The sequence below is a fragment of the Xenopus laevis genome, chromosome 7S, assembly GCF_017654675.1.
Source record: "Xenopus laevis strain J_2021 chromosome 7S, Xenopus_laevis_v10.1, whole genome shotgun sequence".
In the NCBI taxonomy this organism is placed as follows: Eukaryota; Metazoa; Chordata; class Amphibia; order Anura; family Pipidae; genus Xenopus; species Xenopus laevis.
In genome coordinates this window covers 110,138,371-110,157,399 of record NC_054384.1, presented here as the reverse complement: position 1 = coordinate 110,157,399, position 19,029 = coordinate 110,138,371, and the positions used below count along the sequence as shown (strand labels likewise).

The 19,029-nt window shown below is 44.2% G+C and overlaps 1 protein-coding gene across 2 annotated transcripts; it reads right to left on the bottom strand.

The window, feature by feature from the left end:
• Positions 1–9,320: 9,320 nt before the first annotated feature.
• On the bottom strand, positions 9,321–12,028 carry LOC108697876 (calcium/calmodulin-dependent protein kinase II inhibitor 1). Of its 2 annotated transcripts, none has more exons than XM_041571757.1 (2): positions 11,572–12,028; positions 9,321–9,567 (listed from the first exon to the last, which is right to left on the bottom strand). In XM_041571757.1, the coding sequence occupies exons 1-2, from the start codon at positions 11,756–11,758 to the stop codon at positions 9,503–9,505; spliced, it is 252 nt and encodes an 83-aa protein (XP_041427691.1). In that variant the 5' UTR covers positions 11,759–12,028; the 3' UTR covers positions 9,321–9,502. The 2 variants fall into 2 exon arrangements, with proteins under 2 accessions (XP_041427691.1, XP_018083830.1); XM_018228341.2 differs by having other exon boundaries at positions 9,321–9,570; positions 11,572–11,970.
• Positions 12,029–19,029: the final 7,001 nt, after the last annotated feature.

The following is a 19,029-nucleotide window of genomic DNA, read 5'->3' as shown; positions in this document are numbered from 1 at the left end:
CCATAATTCCCTTCTGAAGTGTGAATTGCACCCCTTAGTGAATGAGCCCCGCAGAGTTAGGCTGCGGTTAGTGTGTGTTCTCCAAACCAAAGAGGGAAACACTGGAATGCAAAAGGAGGGTAAAGATGGAGACACAGATGGACATATAAATTGCCTCTCTGCAGCCAGTTGAACTACAATTCCCAGCATCCAGCTGGACAGCCACAGATGAAGGACTACACACTGGGCATGTCTCATGTCAGGCATCTCCCAAAGGGCTTGCAACACTGCAGCTTTGTTTAGGAGTAAACTACACCTCCCAGCATTCTCTGGCAGCACGAGGCCTTAGAAAACTTCTTCCTGCACTACAAATCCCTATGGGAAAGCACTTTACTTTAGGTTTTATTATTATGCCTCATCTTTTGCTGGAAGTGAATGCTGGGAGCTGTAGTTTGTGCTTACAACCTTCATGATGATACCGGCCTTCCAGTTACTCATCCTACAGACCAATTAAATAATATAGATAATCTGTAACTAGACTACTTTTCCCAGAATTCTTAGCAAGCCAGGAAAGCGAGATTCAGGCTGTTGAGCTATGGAATTATAATTCACCACTGATATGAAGGTCATCCCAACCAAAATGAGACATTCCAGCCAGACACATCAATTGTCAGAGATTTAAATCCCTGTTTTTTAACCTTGGACGACAAGAGGTTTCCGGACCACAATTTCCAACATTCATCCCTATATAATAAAGGTTGAAGCATGCTGGGACTTGTAGTCCAGGAACATCTGGGAGCCAAGGTTAATCCTCAGCCATAAACAAGCTTCACCATGTGACCTTTGTGACACCATAAATGTAGGGGAATAATGGAAGACAAAACACGAATCTGGGGGAGACGGTCGCCACTTCACCCCTTTTAAAACCTGGGGACACATCAAAGAGGTTGTTCACCTTTAAATGCCTTTTTTTAGCAATATCCTGAGACAATTTGCAATTGGTTTTCATATTTTATTGTTTGTGGCTTTTGACTTATTTAGCTTTTTATTCAGCAGCTCTCCAGTTTGCAATTGCAGCCATCTGGTTGCTAGGGTCCAAATTCCCCTAGCAACCATGCACTGATTTGAATAAGACACTGAAATATGAATAGGAGAGGCCTGAATAGAAAGATGAGTAATAAAAAGTAGCATTAACAATAAATGTGTAGCCTTACAGAGCATTTTTTTTTTATTAGATGGGGTTAGTGACCCCCATTTGAAAAATGGAAAGAGTCAGAGGAAGAAGGCAAATAATTTAAAAACTATAAAAAATAACTAATGAAGACCAATTGAAAAGCTGCAGTCTATAGCATACTAAAACGTAACATAAAGGTGACTCATCCTTTAAATCTGCATCTCATATGGAGAATTAGTGGCATGATGCAGCCAGCAATGATTTCTATGCTGCCATGCTACTATACGGGAATTGATCCACAGCCAATCAGCAGGTGGATTTTCGACATGTTTGATGTTGGAATCAGGGCGGTGGCGACTATGGAGGACGCGAGTGGGAATGTTTTAGTGAAGGACGCTGGGCACATAAAGGCCGATATTGACATCGATGAGGGACAGGAAACCCTGCGCCGTGAATAATGTCTGTAGTCGCAAACGCTTTGTCTCAGTAGTCGCTAAACGCTTAGAAAATAGTATATCACAAACACATTCAGATTGTAATAATATTGTCATGTGACAGCAAAGAAACATGCCCCGCCTCCAAAGAAACCCCCCACCCACAGGGACCCCTGGGCAGTCTGCGTCCCCTGTAAACAAGTCATCATCACTAGTAGAGACAGTATGGGAGGGTGCCATAGCCAGGCAAGCGGGAGCTGCCATAGTGCTTAGAAATAGAAGGCTTCCTTTCTTTGTTACTTGCTTTCATCTGTCCCCTGTGGCCCCTGTCTGGGACCCCTTTATCTCCAACCAGAACCCAACAAGCAGTACCTTTTAGAACCCCCTAAGCTTCTGGGCCACAATACCAGTCGTAAGCACCTGATCACTTGGCATCATGGGTGGTGGGCTCTGCCAACAAGTAAAATAAATGTGCCCTGACCAGGTAATGATGCAAAAATATCACCCATGTGTCACCCAACTGCACCCCCTGCCCCTGTCACAGAATGCAAACTCATCTAGGGGCACCCCTTTTCCTTGGGTTACCGGATTGTAATACCCCCCTGTACCCCTCTGATGGTGGCCCTGTATATACTTATACTGTAATGTCTTTTAATGGGAAATAATTAGGGTGCCTTGGCCTTACTGGCTCACATTGTTTGTCAATTCTGCTTAAAGGGACCCCTCTACTCTTGCCGCAGGATGGTGACGTTTATAGTTGTACCTCAATGGGATAAAGAGCCTTTCCTCTTGGGGACAAAACCTGCTGGGTCCTGGTCTTCTGGGGCCCCGACTGGGGCCCACTCACCTGCCCACATTGTCCCCCTCACCCCCGAACACAGTTGCATATGTAAAAGTATGCGGTGGCATTTGGGGATGGGGGAACCTGTGAGGTTGGACTCCCCATATCAAGGGCCCATGAAGTTGCAGCCCCAGTGGCCCCAACGCTCCTGTCTAACCCTGTCGATACCGATCCCTTTAAGCAAGAATATTTGTACGTGGCTTTTTCATTGGGTGAGTAAAAACAATGTAAAAAATCTTGAGCCCCAAGGTGAAACTGCGGCATTGTGTTATTTCCATACATCAGGTCACGTGGAGCCACAGTGGATTTCTAGGCATCACATTCTCTGGTCTAACAAGGGGTTAAATCTTTTCCCAATTTACAGTTTTAAAAAAAAAAACAAAGTCTGCAACTGCAGGATGGAAACAAAACCCTGAGCCCATGCAGAACCGACACAAGATGGAAAATATTCAGTGCGAGAAAGGAATTCCTCCTTCGGAACCGGAATCACAGCCGTGTGAATACAGACCGGTCTCCCTGCCCCTCCCACTCACTACAGAGTCTCAAGGATTCATTTCACAGAGAGTAAAAGTCTACAAATCAAACTTTGTTCATGAAGCAGAAGGAGATTTCTGTTGCTTTGTCAAAATTTGTGTCAATTCACAAAAAGGGAGCAAAACACAGGTAAGAAGTTATTTTGGCATTAAATCCACAAAAGCCTCGACTTGTTTCATCAACACAGAGGTTCTGGTTTGGTTTTGTGTTGGACCGGCATTCCTGACAGAATTTGCTGAATTTGGGTTAAATTAAAGGGATACTGTCATGGGAAAAAAATGTTTCAAAATGAATCAGTTAATAGTGCTGATCCAGCAGAATTCTGCACTGAAATCCATTTCTCAAAAGAGCAAACTGATTTTTTTATATTCAATTTTGAAATCTGACATGGGGCTAGACATTTTGTCAGTTTCCCAGCTGCCCCAAGTCATGTGACTTGTGCTTGGATAAACTTCAATCACTCTTTACTGCTGTACTGCAAATTGGAGTGATATCACCCCCTCCCTTTTCTCCCAGCAGCCAAACAACAGAACAATGGGAAGGTAACCAGATAGCAGCTCCCTAACACAAGATAACAGCTGCCTGGTAGATCTAAGAACAACACTCAATAGTAAAATCCCATGTCCCACTGAGACACATTCAGTTACATTGAGAAGGAAAAACAGCAGCCTGCCAGAAAGCATTTCTCTCCTAAAGTGCAGGCACAAGTCACATGACCAGGGGCAGCTGGGAAATTGACAATATATCTAGCCCCATGTCAGATTTCAAAATTGAATATTAAAAAAATTTTTTTTGATCTTTTGAGAAATGGATTTCAGTGCAGAATTCTGCTGGAGTAGCACTATTAACTGATGCGTTTGGAAAAAACATGTTTTCTGATGACAGGATCCCTTTAAGAAAGATGGAACAAAACTGGTTAAATTGTGTCACTGCTGAGCACGAGGGGGGGGGGTTTAGATGATTGTGAATTTGCTGCTCTGTGATTTTGTGGCAGAAACAAATATGTTGCCCAAATTTAATGCCACATTTGCCACAAAAGTGGAACAGAAACTGGAGTAAGAACCAATATTGGGGAGATTCACAAAAATTCACATTTCTTATAGTGTTGGTCGGAAAATTTTAAAAGTACAACATTTACAGCAGGTATTTTATACTTTTATGGATTTGCTGTAATGGCAGCAGGTAATCAACAGGTAAAAATTTAGTTTATGTGACTTAAAAATGACCCTATGGTGCCTACAGGTATAGGATCTGTTATCCAGAATGAGATACCTGGGTTTTTCTGGATAACAGATCTTTCCATAATTTGGATCTTCATATTTTATGTCTACTAGAAAATCATATAAACAATAAATAAACCCAATAGGCTGGTTTTGCTTCCAATAAGGATTAATTATATCTTAGTTGGGATCAAGTACATGCTACTGTTTTGTTACAGGTATGGGACCTGTTATCCAGAATTATCGGAACCTGGGGGTTACGGATAAGGGATCTTTCCATAATTTGGATCTTCATACCTTAAGTCTACTAGAAAATCATATAAACATGAAATAAAGCCAATAGGCTGGTTTTGCCTCCAATAAGGATTAATTATATCTTAGTTGGGATCAAGTACAAGTGACTGTTTTATTATTACACAAAAAATGATTTTAAACATTTGGATTATTTGGATACAATGGTGGAGTCTATACGAGATGGCCTTTTCATAATCCAGCGTTTTCTGGATAACGGGTTTCTGGATAACGGATCCCATACCTGTACACACTTTAGCCAAATAAAGTTCATTCTGGTGGGACATATTGGAATGATACAAATGTAAGGCTACGACCAAATTGCAAAAATGTCATACCTAGGACACAAAAATAGCCATGGCCACTTCTACCGACAGTTTTTGCAAAATTGTTGGTAGAGGCAGAATAAAATAACCGATGGAAAATTGATGAAATTGCAACATTTTTATACAACACTTTTACAATGATCTTTAGCAGAATTTTTGTGAATTCCCCCGCCTTGGAGTCAAATTGTTATTGAAAGAACATCAGCTTCTCAGAAGCCTCACTCAACTTTAAGAACTTGTAAGTTTGCTCCAAAATTGTTATTCTGGATCATCATTTATACTCGAGACTGGAGAAAGAAATTATTGGACTTTCGTGGAGCAAAAAGAAAGTCAACTTGAAGTTGGTCAAAATTGGAGTAAAATGATTGTTGATGCCAAAAACAAAAACCAATTGTTTGGACTCCAAATATTTTTTATTTCCCTCTGCTCCAACTGGGACTGGATTATAAACATTCTAAAAAAAACTATTTACTTCCAAACTGTACAAAACTGCCACATTTACATGAATGTCATGTTCCTTTAACAATTTTACTCCAATATTTTCTACTCCAATTTCAGTTTTTACTCCAATTTGTTGAATCTCCTCCCCATGAAGTTACTTCACCATTTGGCCCCAGTTTATAACAGAAAGATGGAATTAAACTGGCGAAATTTCTTTACTCCAACATTTGACACAAAAAAACCCAATTGGCTTTGAATTTGTCATTTCATGATTTATGGCAGAAACGAACATTTTACTCCCAATTTAAAGGCAATTTTGTGAATTCCTCCCCGGAGTACCAGTTAAGAATCAGACCGATTCTGTGGCTTTATTGATGACATTTTTGCCGGTGTTTAAATGTAAAATGCAAGAAGATGGAGTTAAATTGCCGAAATTTCATTGTTGAGTACAAAAACAAGAACAAAAAAAGAAATTCACAAGATTGTGAGTCTGTCATTGTGCCATTCCTTGGTTTTTTGGCAGAATGAAAATTTTATTCTTCTTACTGCCGCTTCTGGGAATTTCTCATATTAGTGCAATTTCTTTATATTGGCAAAAATTCACATTTTATTCTAATGCAAACCAAAATTTGCCATTTTTGTGAATTCTCCCCAAAACTCACAATCAGCGCTGATCTCTGCTGCCACCAGGAAGAAAGAATTCCATTGTGACTAGGGATGCACCGAATCCGAGATTTGGCCAGAATTCTGCCAGGCCGAACCAAATCCTAATTTGGGAGGGAAATTGTGTGACATTTTGTCACAAAACAAGTAATTAAATCATGTTGTCCCCTTCCCATCCCTAATTTGCATATGTAAATTAGGGAATCAGTTTGGTATTCGACTAAAGCATTACAGTTCACCTGTGTCTATGAACTTTCTATCAGACTTGGGGAGAATCCCCCTGGGAGACTCCGCCTCTTCTTTTTATTCCAAGAGAGAAATCACTATATATTGACAATGATCAATAATTACACTGACCCCCACTGAAGGTCAACAAAATGTCACTGCTAAAAATATAAACTAGTAAATTCCCAGGGCAGAGGTAATCCCGGTATTGGAGTTATAACCCTCTGTACAGCAAGGGATTCTGGGAGCATGCTTCCGACCCCCTATGCAACAAGGAATCATGGGACTGGGTTCATCCACCCCTCCCCGTTTAGCACAGCAAGGGATTCTGGGACTAGGCGTATACAGCAAAGGATTCTGGGATTTTAACCAGCTTTACAGCAAGGGATTCTGGGACTGGGCTTTATTATCTTGAATAAACAAAGAGCAGAAAATGCAAAGAACCCAGAATGCTGTGGGGCAGTTATAAAGGAGACATGGAGCAGTCCAGTAAGAAGCGTGGGTGTTTGTGTCTACGGAATCAACTGTCACCTTAAATGCCAGCTCTTAGTGCCAGCTTGATAGATCGTCTGTAGCAGCAAGGACAATTGTTTTTGGCCAATGACCAGGCTGCGGAACATTCTAGAGACACAGCAGGCAGTAGAACACTGCAGTGATAGGGTCGGAGATTACATTTAATCATTGTGCCCTTCCTGGTATCAGCAGAGCCTATGGGGACGCGACCCTGCCCCCAATAAAAGCCCCGTGCTGCATGGCTACTCAGTAAGTCACTCATTTCTGGTGCAACCACGCAGCATGCATTTACTGCACATCAGGCACAAGAATGGAATCGATGGAGAAGGGGCCCCTAGCAATGCATTCTGGGAAGTTAAAACTAATACTCCTCCAGTAGTTGAAGCAGGAGGCCCCCAGTCTATGCCTATGATGCATATACGGACTCCTCGCCCCAGACGCTTATACAACAGAATGCCTAGTTAGAACTGCACACGGCACAAAAACCAGTAGGGTCTGCAGAATTTGATGAAGCCATGATCAAATATTGGCCACCATGTGTACCAGCCAATAAGCTGCCAGCCTGCTCAGAAGCCAATAGTGGCTAGTAGAGTTAAGAGGCATGCTGAATGTGTCTAGAGGTAGTGATGGACGAATTTGTTGCGTTTCGCTTCGTCATGAAATTCGCAAATTTCCAGTGAAATTCCCGAAACGGGCGAAAAATTCACAAAATGTGGATTTTGACGCCGCCGACAATTTGCTGGTGTCCATTAAAGTCAACGGGCATTGTTTATCATCAAAAAAAATCGGACACCGGCAAATTTGCAAATTTATTCGCCAGTGGCGAAACTCAGTGTATGGCCACCTCTATCTAAAGGTGGCCATACACTGGCCAATAAAAGCTGCAGAAGACCGAGTCGGCCTCTTATTGGCCCGTGTATGGGGCGCGTATTCTTTGCACTATGATAGGGGCCCATGATCGGATCAGCCCGATATCGCAGCCCTCAAGGTGGGAATATGGGGGAGCGATCCACTCGTTTGGCGACATCTCTCTGTGCGCGGCCACCATAAGTGCTAATTTGCCTCGCTGTAAGTAAATGCTTCTGGTCCTGCGGGCGCATTTTAGCATGTCGCAAGTTTAAATGAGTTGGGGCTACCCTAGCCCAGCATTACAAGGGTTAAAAAAGGACAAAATAAAGGAAAACTCGCTCGCCGACCGGAACCAAAAGAAACGGCATTAAATCGGTTTTCTTTAAATACAAGTTATAATTCTCTTTCCTTTAGAAAATGGCATATTGCCCCAACCCGCCCAAAACACAACCGCCCCCCCTCCCCCAATATAGACGCAGTATTGCACGGCTAAAAATGATTCTATCCGTCAAAACGATGTCAGCATGCAAAGGTGCACAGATAGGAATATATATATATAAATTTATAGAGCAATATATTTATAGAATTCAGGGTTTTTTTTTGCAAGGTTAAATCATGTAAACAATTTAGGGAGCGGAGTATGGGCCCTAAGGCGCCCCCTGCTCCCTGCCAGGAATTCACATAACGTCCAAAAACAGCAATTTCCAACAATCTCGTTATAAATGTACTGAGCTGCCACAACTTTTTGATGTATTTTTATTAAACAACCCCCCCCTCCTACTGGGTCTTTCTTCAAATCCTTCCAGCACAGGAGGGGTTAAACAGCAGCTAACATTAACATCCCACCCTGACATGGGTTCCCACAGCATGGCATAGTTCAGCATCACACCTTTGCTTATAAATAAGGGTTACTTCCCCTTTAACAAATGATTTTTTTTATCTGCAAATTTTTTTCAAAGGGGAAGTAACCCTTATTTATAAGCAAAGCATGTGTTCAATTTCCTTGACCAAAATCGCGTTCCTTGACCACTAGGAGCATTGTTGCTACCGGTCTATGACATACAGCTCAGACAAGGCAAGCAACATGGCAGCTCCCTCACGTAGAAGCGCAGAGATCACACCCCCGTGACCTTGGCATCTATAGAAACTCCCAGCATCCCCATGCCATGCAGCGCAACTCTTAAGCAAATATGTTTCCCAAGTAGCATAACGGACGGGTATTTTCCATGGGTGGGTGGGGTGTAAATCCACCACTGGGAATGTTTGCTGGACCAATAGAGAAGTGGCCTATGTTAGGGAGGAGTCGGTTGCAGTGCTACAATTGCTGGGCTACAACTCCCTGCTTGCTGAGGTGGTGCGGGGGGTTGTTGGGAGATGTAGTTCTGCAGAGGAACCAGGGCACAAGGATAAAGCAGCTGCTGGGGAGTGAGGAGCAGGTTCCGGTGCACAGTTTAAATAGATGTGCCAATCAGATCCTGGGGATGGGGGGACGGGGTCCCTAAAAAGTGTGGCCCAATTGTGCCACTGGTTTAAACTACATCTCTCAGCATCATCAGTCCCTTTCTTTGGCTTATATCCTATGCACAAAGCACTGCAGCGCAGCCACTGACATCCACACGTTTATCCCTACAAAATCGGCTGATTCGTCCCTCATCCCGAAAAAAATAATGGAAGCCCCTCATACTTTTTATACACCCCCCGACTGTGATCCCTCCTGCAGGTACAACTCCATGTCACCGGATCAGCGGAATGGTCACAGGTGGGTCACGGAGTAACGGAACCGGAATCTTGGCGGCTGCTGCGGCACAGTCTTTGGGTTCCGGGTTCTGATTGTTTTTTTTTAAACTTATTTTCCAATTTTTTTAAATTTGTTTCTTTTATGTGGTTTTTGTCTGTTGTTCTTCCGGGTTGGACACGGGGAGCCCAGCAAATCCCCCCAATTTCATTCAGCTTCCCGGCAGCCAATCCCATTCCTCTCTCTGCCTTTTCCTTTCATACTTGGTGAAAAGGATTTAAACAGCAGGAGGGGCCTTTTCTGGGAGCGTGAGAACCGCGTCCATCCCTTCGTCTTCCATCACTACTGCAACGGCAAAGAAATCGCAGTTAAAATGTGGAGGGTTTGCACTGCATCACTTTCAATTTCTACGGAATCAAAGGGGGCAGTTTCCCTTTAAATGCAACATGTTCTCCTATTAACATTATTCTCATTCATTTATAAAGTGCTAGGGATGCACCGAATCCAGGATTTGGCCTTTTTCAGCAGGATTCAAATTCGGCTGAATCCTTGTGCCTGGCTGAACCGAATCTGAATCCTAATTTGCATATGTAAATTAGGGGCGGGTACAGAAATCACGTGACTTTTCAATCCAAAAGAAGATTTTTTTCCCACTTTTTCCTTTCCTGACGCTAATTTGCATATGCAAATTAGGATTCGGATAGGTATTCGGCTGAATCTTTCACCAAGGATTCGGCCGAATCCCAAATATTGGATTCGGTGCATCCCTATAAAGCGCCAACATATTCTGACTTCTGAGGGTGGAAGTGTAGGGTGGCCCCCAGATGCCTTTAATAAATAGAATATAAAAAAAACCCAACCTGGTGCCAGACAACAACCAATGGGATCTCTTCTACCTGATAACGTCCCCCTGCTGTGAGATGGTACAGTCCATTACAACAGATTGCAGCATTGTAGCATGTCTATAGTTCTGCCTCCTGACACAATGTAGCAAGGACAGGTCTCCTGGTGCAACATGTTTCAGGAGTCAGAACCAGCAATGCACAGGATATTACGAGACAGGTGGCTCCTGCTTTTTGCAGGGATGTCAATAATAAGGGCAGATAATAAAAGCAGGAGCTGCACCCTCTGCCCGTGCAGAAATCCAGTAGATATTCCAGTCATATTTCGGGGAATTATCTAATAGACGTTTGGATGTTGTGGGAGCTCCCACCCACCCCCCGGCTGTTTCCCTCAAACACAGAATAATTATTTAGGAACATACAACACGACTGGGGCTCAATCAATCCTTGGCATTGACCACTGCAGTAACGTGAACGGGGTATACGCAGGGTTAATGTTCCAAATGTGAAGAAGGTGAGTGACTGCTGGGATATCCAATCAGAACACAAGTATCCCCTGAACCCCCTCTCAGAATTAACCCATATTCCACCTCCAGTGCCCAGCGCCTGCCAACGACGTAAGGCACAATTGCTCCAATGATTCCGTCCCTTTAAATTCAAATTCTTCTCTGTTTCATCTGTTTGAACCACAATTTCATGCAGTTTGGTTGATCTGGCCCCAAAGTGTCGAGTTCTCTCTCTGTGGGTGTGGGGCAGGGCTGGACTGGCAATCTGTGGCTTCTGGCAAATGGCAGTTGCCATAAACCGTCATTATTTACAGGGCTGGTGGGGGCCTCTGTGTGTCTGAAACTCCAGGGCCTAATTTGAACCCCAGTCTGGACCTGGTGTGGAGTCTTGTGAGTGACACTCATTCTAAATAACCCAAGCACTAACTGCCACTCATTATAAATACCCCAAGCACCAACTGCCACTCATTATAAATACCCCAAGCACTAACTGCCACTCATTATAAAGACCCCAAGCACTAACTGCCACTCATTATCAATACCCCAATCACCAACTGCCACTCATTATAAATACCCCAAGCACCAACTGCCACTCATAATAAATACCCCAAGCACTAACTGCCACTCATTATAAATACCCCAAGCACTAACTGCCACTCATTATAAATACCCCAGCACGGAGGGCAGTATAAATAACATTACTTGAAGTCAGTACTCAGTCCAGATAAACACAAGCAATGGGTTACACTATGAGCCACTGGGTTTTAGCCCCATATTAGTGCAGAGAAGTGGGTGATTTCTCCCAAGTGCAGGTAGGTGGGTGAGCGGGTGGGTGGGTAAGTGGGTGCAGGTGAGAGGGATCAGGTGATGATGTGGTTAAGGTTAACCCCTGGCACATACAGTCAATGTCCAATACCCCCCCCCCCCATGCATTGGATCAGGTTAAATACAGAGGGGGGGATAGAAGTGTCACAGGAGGGATTGGGGGGGGGACTCACCTCTCTTGCTGCGGCCGATCTGCCCCAGTTTGGGGGGTCTCTTGCCTCCCCCCTGGCCGGAGCTGCCATAGAAATTGCCGGAGTCCTGGAGGCGACACGTGATTGGGATCTGCCCGGCCATGTCTCCTCCTCCGTCCGCATAGAGACCCCTCTGATCCGCTTCACTGAAGGGAAGAACCTGGGACATCACTGAGTCTGATCTGAGGGACCTGCGCACTCACCGCGGGGGCGGCACCGACTCACATTCTCCGGCTGCTCTGGGGGGGGGGAGAGACCTGAGGACTCGGCACCTGCTGCTTCTGCTTCTGACTCTGCCCGAGACTGAGACTGAGACTGAGAGGGAAGAGACTGTGTCTAGTACGTGGGCGTGGCTTACACTGTACAGGATGTAGGTCTTTCCGGTTTGTAGGATCAGTGTGAGAATAAAAGACAGTGGGAAATAGTGAGTGTTGGTGACATTGGGGGATCAGGAGGAGCTGACAGTCAGTGTGAGGGAAGAGACAGAGGAAAAGAGGAGACAGAGAAGCCAGTGTGTGACACTGAGATATTTTATATCCAACATCAGCTCAGTATCCCTTTACCTTGACGTGGTATGGCGGCTTACCAATTTTATGATCATAACTTTGTAACAAAAAACCCTGTTTTTCTTTTTTTAGACAGGGGATTATTGTATTTAAATATTTTTTTATATGGCCTTAGGAGTGCACCCACAACCCCCCTCTTGTACCAGTATCACTCACAGTCTGACTCCCCCTGACTCCCTGACACTGGGCCGCCATTAGAAATCATGGGGCCCCCACAACAACAGTTTTGGGGCCCCGGGCCACACCCACCCTGGTGCCACAGCCCCAGATCCCGCCCACTCCACATCTCAATTAAAAGACCACACAGACATCAGGGCCCCCCTTTACAAGTTTAAAAAAAACATTGGCACCAGGGCCCCCTTTACAAGTTAAAAAAAATTGGGGCCCCAAAATTTTTTTTTAAAAAAAACCATTGGTGGCAGGGGCCTATAGAATATTAAAATAATACATTGGTGGCCAGGGGATTAAAAAAAACAAAAAAACCCACACACATTGGTGTTCAGTAAAATTGAACTCGTGGCTTCAGGACTTCAATTCCGTCTGTTTTCTGGACTTTGGGCCTTTTTCGCCACTTCGGGACTTTGGCTGTTCGGCACTTGCGCATTTTCGGCTGTTCGGAATCAAAAATGGCTCTTGGAAGGGGGGGCCCGGCTCTTTCAAAAGTGCAGCACTGCCAGGCCCCCCATGATGCCCGGGACACTTGTCCCTCCCTGATGGCGGCCCTGCTGACACACAGTAGTGATCCTAGAGGGGGCGGGCCCTGGTGCGTGACGCGCAGCGGGGATCCGCCCCCTCCATACGACCGCATTTGGCCACATTTTCAATGGCGAATGGACTGCCAGGGGGCCCTGAGGGGGTGCGGACCCTGGCCCGCTCGCACCCCCTGCTCCCCCGGTAGTTCCGCCACTGCTGACACATAGACACCCAAAAACACCCTGACACACAGACAGACATACACACACACAGACAAGCAGCTCAAGGAATGTGTGCATTATTCACACACACCTACAGCCTATTACTTTATTATTTCATATAAATTCAGTATATTTCTACCTGTGGAACTCTCTGTGCAGCAGAAATTGTGTCCCACAAAGGTGCTGTGTGTGACAGTAACACTTCAGTGAGGTTTGTGTAACTCTATATAAAGACAAACTAATACACACAGTGTGCCAGGGAGGGTGCCCTTGGCTCTATCTCTCATTCTCTTGCCTAGAGATACAGACGTGTGGCAGTTGGAATATCTGGCCCTGCAGGGATGTCGGATTCCAGCAATTTTACATCTTTGCTTCCCCTTTAACCCATTGAGATCCTGCATCTCTGCTCTCATACAATGGGCAAAAGGTTGGCCTGTTTTTATTTCTGTTAAAGGAAAAGTAAAGGGCAACATTAACTGGCCTCCAGTTAAACCAATGCTTTGCACTGAGCTTGTGTATGTTTCTGACTGTACATCAGAATATAAAGAAATATAATGAAACCTCCTTCTTGCCTTATAATTGTTCCTCGTTTCTCTGTTGGCAGCTGCACACGTCAGAAAGTTTCATCAGTAGTGCTGGGATACTGAATAGAATCACATTTGGTACCCGGTGTTGGAAAATGAGCCTGGTGGTGTCAGTGTGAGTGTGTGTGGGGAGTGAATACACAAACACACAACTACACAACTCAGTACCAGCTGTGCCTGGCAGTACCCAAGGACTGTGAACATGGAAAACAATATTATCTGCACATAGTAAATACTAACAATTCCCATTACCAACTGTCCCTGACACTCCCAACAGGGGGAATTCTGCAAACATGAAGTTCAGACCAATCTCAGCACCAGCGATCGTTGGCAGTGCCAGTCTGGGAAACCCTGCCTGTAGCATAAACCCGCAATCCTCTGACTCTGGATTTAATTAGTTTCGCTATATTAGATTGATGAAAGCTGATTGACTGCTGGATAGTGATGGGCGAATTTGGGGCATTTCGCTTCACTGAAAAATTTGCAAATTCACTGCAAAATTCGCAAAACTGCGAAAAATTTGCAAAACAAATTTTTACGCCGGCACAAATTCACTGGCGAAAATGCGCTGGGATCCAAAAAAAATGGGAATTCCCTGTGAATTCCCGCCTGGCGAATAAATTTGCCCATCACTACTGCTGGAGTTGCTGCACTGATATTAGCTAAATGTCTAAATGACTCCAGCACTGCTCTGCTAACAATTCCACAATATGGACCAGCGATGTTTGGATTGTAAAAGACTAGTGGGGAGATGGGTGACCAACTGTTTAGGGGACTGAGGTAGGTACTAATGATAAGGACCGAGTAGGGCATTGGGGGCTGATGACCAAAATAAAAAGAAGACAAGGCTGTGTAAGAAATTTTGGGTATGTTGTGTTACATATGAATTTGTAAATTTATGCAGTGTCTGCAAAGTTAGTCTTCCAGGAAGCTTACATTCCACGTAATTGCAATTGTAGCTGGTTTCTACAGGAGCTATAAAGCTGATTTTGTATGCAAAAACTTGGTCAACACGATGTAGGCAAGTTGGGGGTTTATCACAGCATCTTGGCAAACCCAAGATGCTGTGGCAATTGGGAGGGTTTCTGTGGGGGCAGATGAGAACCCAGGATAAAAGAACGCTGGGCAAATGTGAGGGGGACTGGGCAGCTGAGAGGAGGCAGGAGAAGCTGGAGGAGCCTGGGACAAGACAACATGTGAGGAATGAAGACCAGAGGGGAAGGTAGAGATGAAGCTGAACTCTATTCCCCTGTCTTTTTGGTAACAACAATGTAGACTTGTGTAATGTGGAACTGTAAATATTGTCATTATTGTTTAGTCTAAGTGTAATCATTAACGTATAACAATCAATTGATTTATTTTACAATATATCCCTTTAATATACGCTCATTGGTGTGGATTCATTGTCTGCTTGCTCAAAAGAGCCAAAACCCTAGTAAGTGGGTTGAGGTATATTGATATTATTATTATTATTAATGATATAATATACTATATAAACTTACAGCTGGAGATCAGAACAATGTGGGATGTTGATTAATGTTGATCAGAAATGAGCAGAACATCCTTATAGTCAAGACTGAGTAGGAAAGTTGGGAATGATGAGCTGGTGATGATGTTGGGAATGATGAGCTGGACAGAGCTGATGATGTTGGGAATGATGATCAGAAAAGAATAGGACAGGGCTGATGATATGCTGAGTGATCACCAAGAAGGAGTAGGATGGGTCTGAAGATCACATGAGTAGGATGGTGAGGAACGATGAATGGAAAGTTATAGGATGGGGCTGATGATCAGGTCTAGATGGGATGGAAGGGAATGATGACCAAGAAGGAATATAATGGGCCTGACAAATAGAAAATCAGTATGGTAGCTGTGGGAAGAGGCAATAGAGACGGCCTATAGCTTCTTAATCTCGATAAGAGACAGACTCATGCAATATAAGGTTCTCCATCAAGTTTACATAACCCCTCAAACTAAAAAAATTGGGAAAAGCCAAAAACTTCCAGGTGCCAATTTTATCCACGTCATCTGGTCCTGCCCCCCGGTGCAGTTTTTCTAGACCAAAGTAATGGAGACCCAAGCCACTGAACTGGGCCCACCACAGATAGTCAACGTATGAAACAAAAGGGGCACCAGAAAATTTAACAAAGTGTGGGGCCTGGTGCATCCCAGACTCCCTGGAACACATATGATCTACATTTATTTGCTTTATATCCTCATCTCCACACAGACACTGATAATTGTTGTTAACAACAACTGCTATAGGCATGACACTGTATCTGCACCAACATCATTTCTAATTATTATAACCAATCACAACTGAAAAATGTCTATTATTTTCTGTTTTGGGTTGTTTTGTTTGGTGTTGTTAAAACAATAACATTTACCTTTAAAAAAAAGAAAATAAGTATAGTGGGGAATGATGAAGGACAGAGCTGATGAAAAGGACTCAACAGAAAAGAATGGGAAGCAGAAAGGAGCAGAAGATGGATGAGTAGAATGGTGGGGAATGATGAACTGGAAGGACTGGCTCGGGGCTGATTGGACTAAATAGGAATAAGATGATGGGGGTGTAAAAAGCTGGAAGAAGTAGAACAAGCAAAATCAGGATGTTGGTAGTAACAAAGAAGTAGTACAGCCGGTATGATCACCTGATTGGGTAGGGCCATGGAAATGATTGACCAAGAATGAGTAGAATCAGGTTGATGATGACCAGATAAGAGAAGGACAAAGCTGATGATCACAACAGAGTTGGCTGTTGATGAATGTTGACCACAAAGGAGAAAAATTAGGACTAATTATTGTAGTGACTGATAAGAGTAGGATAGGGAAGATGAAGAAAACAAGAACGGTGTTGGTGAGTGATGACCAAGGAGTAAGAACAAGGCTGGACAAGTAGGATGGTGGCAATAGATGACCACGCAGAAGAACAAGATTGATAATCAGAAAAGAAGGTTGGTGAGAAACGATAAATGAAAAGGTATAGTATGGGGCAGAAGATCAGGACTGAGTATGGGATGGAGGAGGCACTGATGTTCAAGGCTAATAGATTGGCGGCAATGTATAAAAGTAGCGCTTCCCACATGTGACTCCCTGGCACAGAATAATTGGCCCCGGAGCTGGAAGCCTGGTTGGCTGCATTGCTGGATATTAATTAAAAGGAGGGATTCTATGGGCATGAGGTTGCACAAGGCTCTCCCTGGGGCAGATGTGATGGCAGATACATTAGCCAGTTGCAAGAAAGGTGAGGCTGCTGGTAGTAAGCTGCACTTAGCAGTTAATAAATGTGTGTGTGTGTCTGTGTGCACATACGGTTTACTTGCTGGAAAACTCACAACCCACAACCCGGTAAATCACCAATAAAGGGGAACTCCACACAATGAATTAAAAGCAACTTCCCTGTATCCAATAATTCCCACTGGGGTCACATTTATGTGTAATTGTCATTGCTATTGAAAGCAGTGTCTGTCTCATTATAACCTCTGGTTCTGACTCCTGAAACAATGTAAGATAAGCTACTTTGTTTCCAGAGTCAAAAAGGCAGTGTTTGAGGCACAGGTATAGAGCGTGGATTTTTACCAGGAGCCATCACTTTCCTTTATACACGAGGCCCAGGTGCAACTTCCAGTGACGTCTCTTGTACTTTCTCTCACTTCTCACTTTCTGGTTTGTGTAATGGCCACAAATGTCTCTGTAGTGCCGGGAGAAACCCCAAATCTGCCGGCTGAGTGGAAATGTCAGCAGTTCCTGGCAGAGTTGTGCAAGATCAGTGGGATGAGCAGCCGCAGGGTCTGGGGTTGTGAGCAGGGCCGCCATCAGGGGGGGACAGGGGGGACAAGCATACTGGGCCCGGGCATGAAGGGGGGCCCGGCAGCGCTGCATTTTTTGAAGATCCGGGCCCCCCTTACGAGCGCCCGAGCTGTACGTCCTCCCTCTGCGTTGCCGAATGCGGAAATGCCGAAAAGCTGAAGCCGATGCGCCGTAAAGACTCCAAGTCACGGAAAAAGCCAAAGTCCCGAAGCGCCGAAAAGACCCAAAGTCATGAAAACAGCTGAAGCCGAAGTCCTGATGCGGCGCAAAGATCCGAAGTCACGAAAGGAGGTGAAGTTGAAGTACTGAAGCCAATTCTACTGAACACCAGTTTGTGTATTTTTTTTTTTTAATCCCCTGGCCACCAATGTATTATTTTAATATTCTATAGGCCCCTGCCACCAATTTTTTTTTAACTTGTTAGGGGCCCCTTACCACCAATGTTTTGTTTTTTTTTAAAAAAAATTTTTTGGGGCCCCAATTTTTTTTAACTTGTAAGGGGGCCCCTGCCACTTTTTTTTTTCAAAAAACTTTTTTTTTTTTAATTTTTTTTGGGGCCCCAATTTGTTTTTAACTTATAAGGGGCCCCCTGCCACCAATGTTTTTTTTTTTTCATTTTTTTTTTTACATTTTTTTTTGTTGGGGCCCCAAGTTTTTTTTAACTTATAAGGGGGCCCCTACCACCAATGTTTTTTTTAACAAAACATTTTTTTTTACATTTTTTTTTTTGGGGCCCCAATTTTTTATAAGGGGGCCCTGACCATCAATAGCTTTTTATGACTTGTGTGGGGGGGGTTACTTTTTTAGCGCTGATGTCTGTGTGGTCTTTTAACTGCGATGTGGAGTGGGCGGCATATGGGGTGGAGCTTGGTCGTCAGTGTGGGCGGGGCCCGGGGGACCCAAAAATTTTGTTGTACGGGGCCCCGTGATTTCTAATGGCGGCCCTGGTTGTGAGAGTAACTTTTGCACAAGTCTCTACAGAGAGATCAGGGTGTTGCTTTAAGAAACGTCAGACGGCTGCAATTCATTCCCATGGGTCGGAATCTTTATCTGAATCCAGGGCCAGCGGGTGCAGGAGCTTTAGACACAACAGGGCTGGTTTATGACACAGGGCAAAGTGCAAGGAAAACCAGGTGCAAAGTATCACAATTCACATTCCTCTGCTGATTCTAGGGACACAAAGATTTGCACCTGGTTATACATGAGGTGCTGGCACCCACCCTGCATAGGGCACCCATCCCCCCCCTGCCCCTTATGCTGCCCCTAAAGAGCAAGAGCAAATAGGAGCAACTAATGGTGCAAAACACACCGGGAGTCCTGTTCTTTCCAGCTGCTCAATTCAAGCATTAAGGACCCGCAAGCACTACATCCCTGTATAAAAACTGCGCCACAATTGTGGGTCTCTGCAATGCACTTTGTATACTATAGGCAATGTATACTACTTTGTATACTAATGGCTGCCCCCATGGCTACACAAGCTGCTGTGTAGCCATGGGGGCAGCCATTCAAGCACAGGATACACAGTAGATAACAGATAAGTACTACTATAGTTTATATAAACAAGCT

Bases quoted from the DNA above. Each gene is read 5' to 3' on its own strand.
- LOC108697876 (XM_018228341.2), bottom strand. From the start codon at position 11,758: ATGTCCCAGGTTCTTCCCTTCAGTGAAGCGGATCAGAGGGGTCTCTAT. The intron at 9,571-11,571 runs GTGAGTCCCCCC...TTGCCGTTGCAG, and splicing joins GATCGGCCGCAGCAAGAGAG to TAGTGATGGAAGACGAAGGG.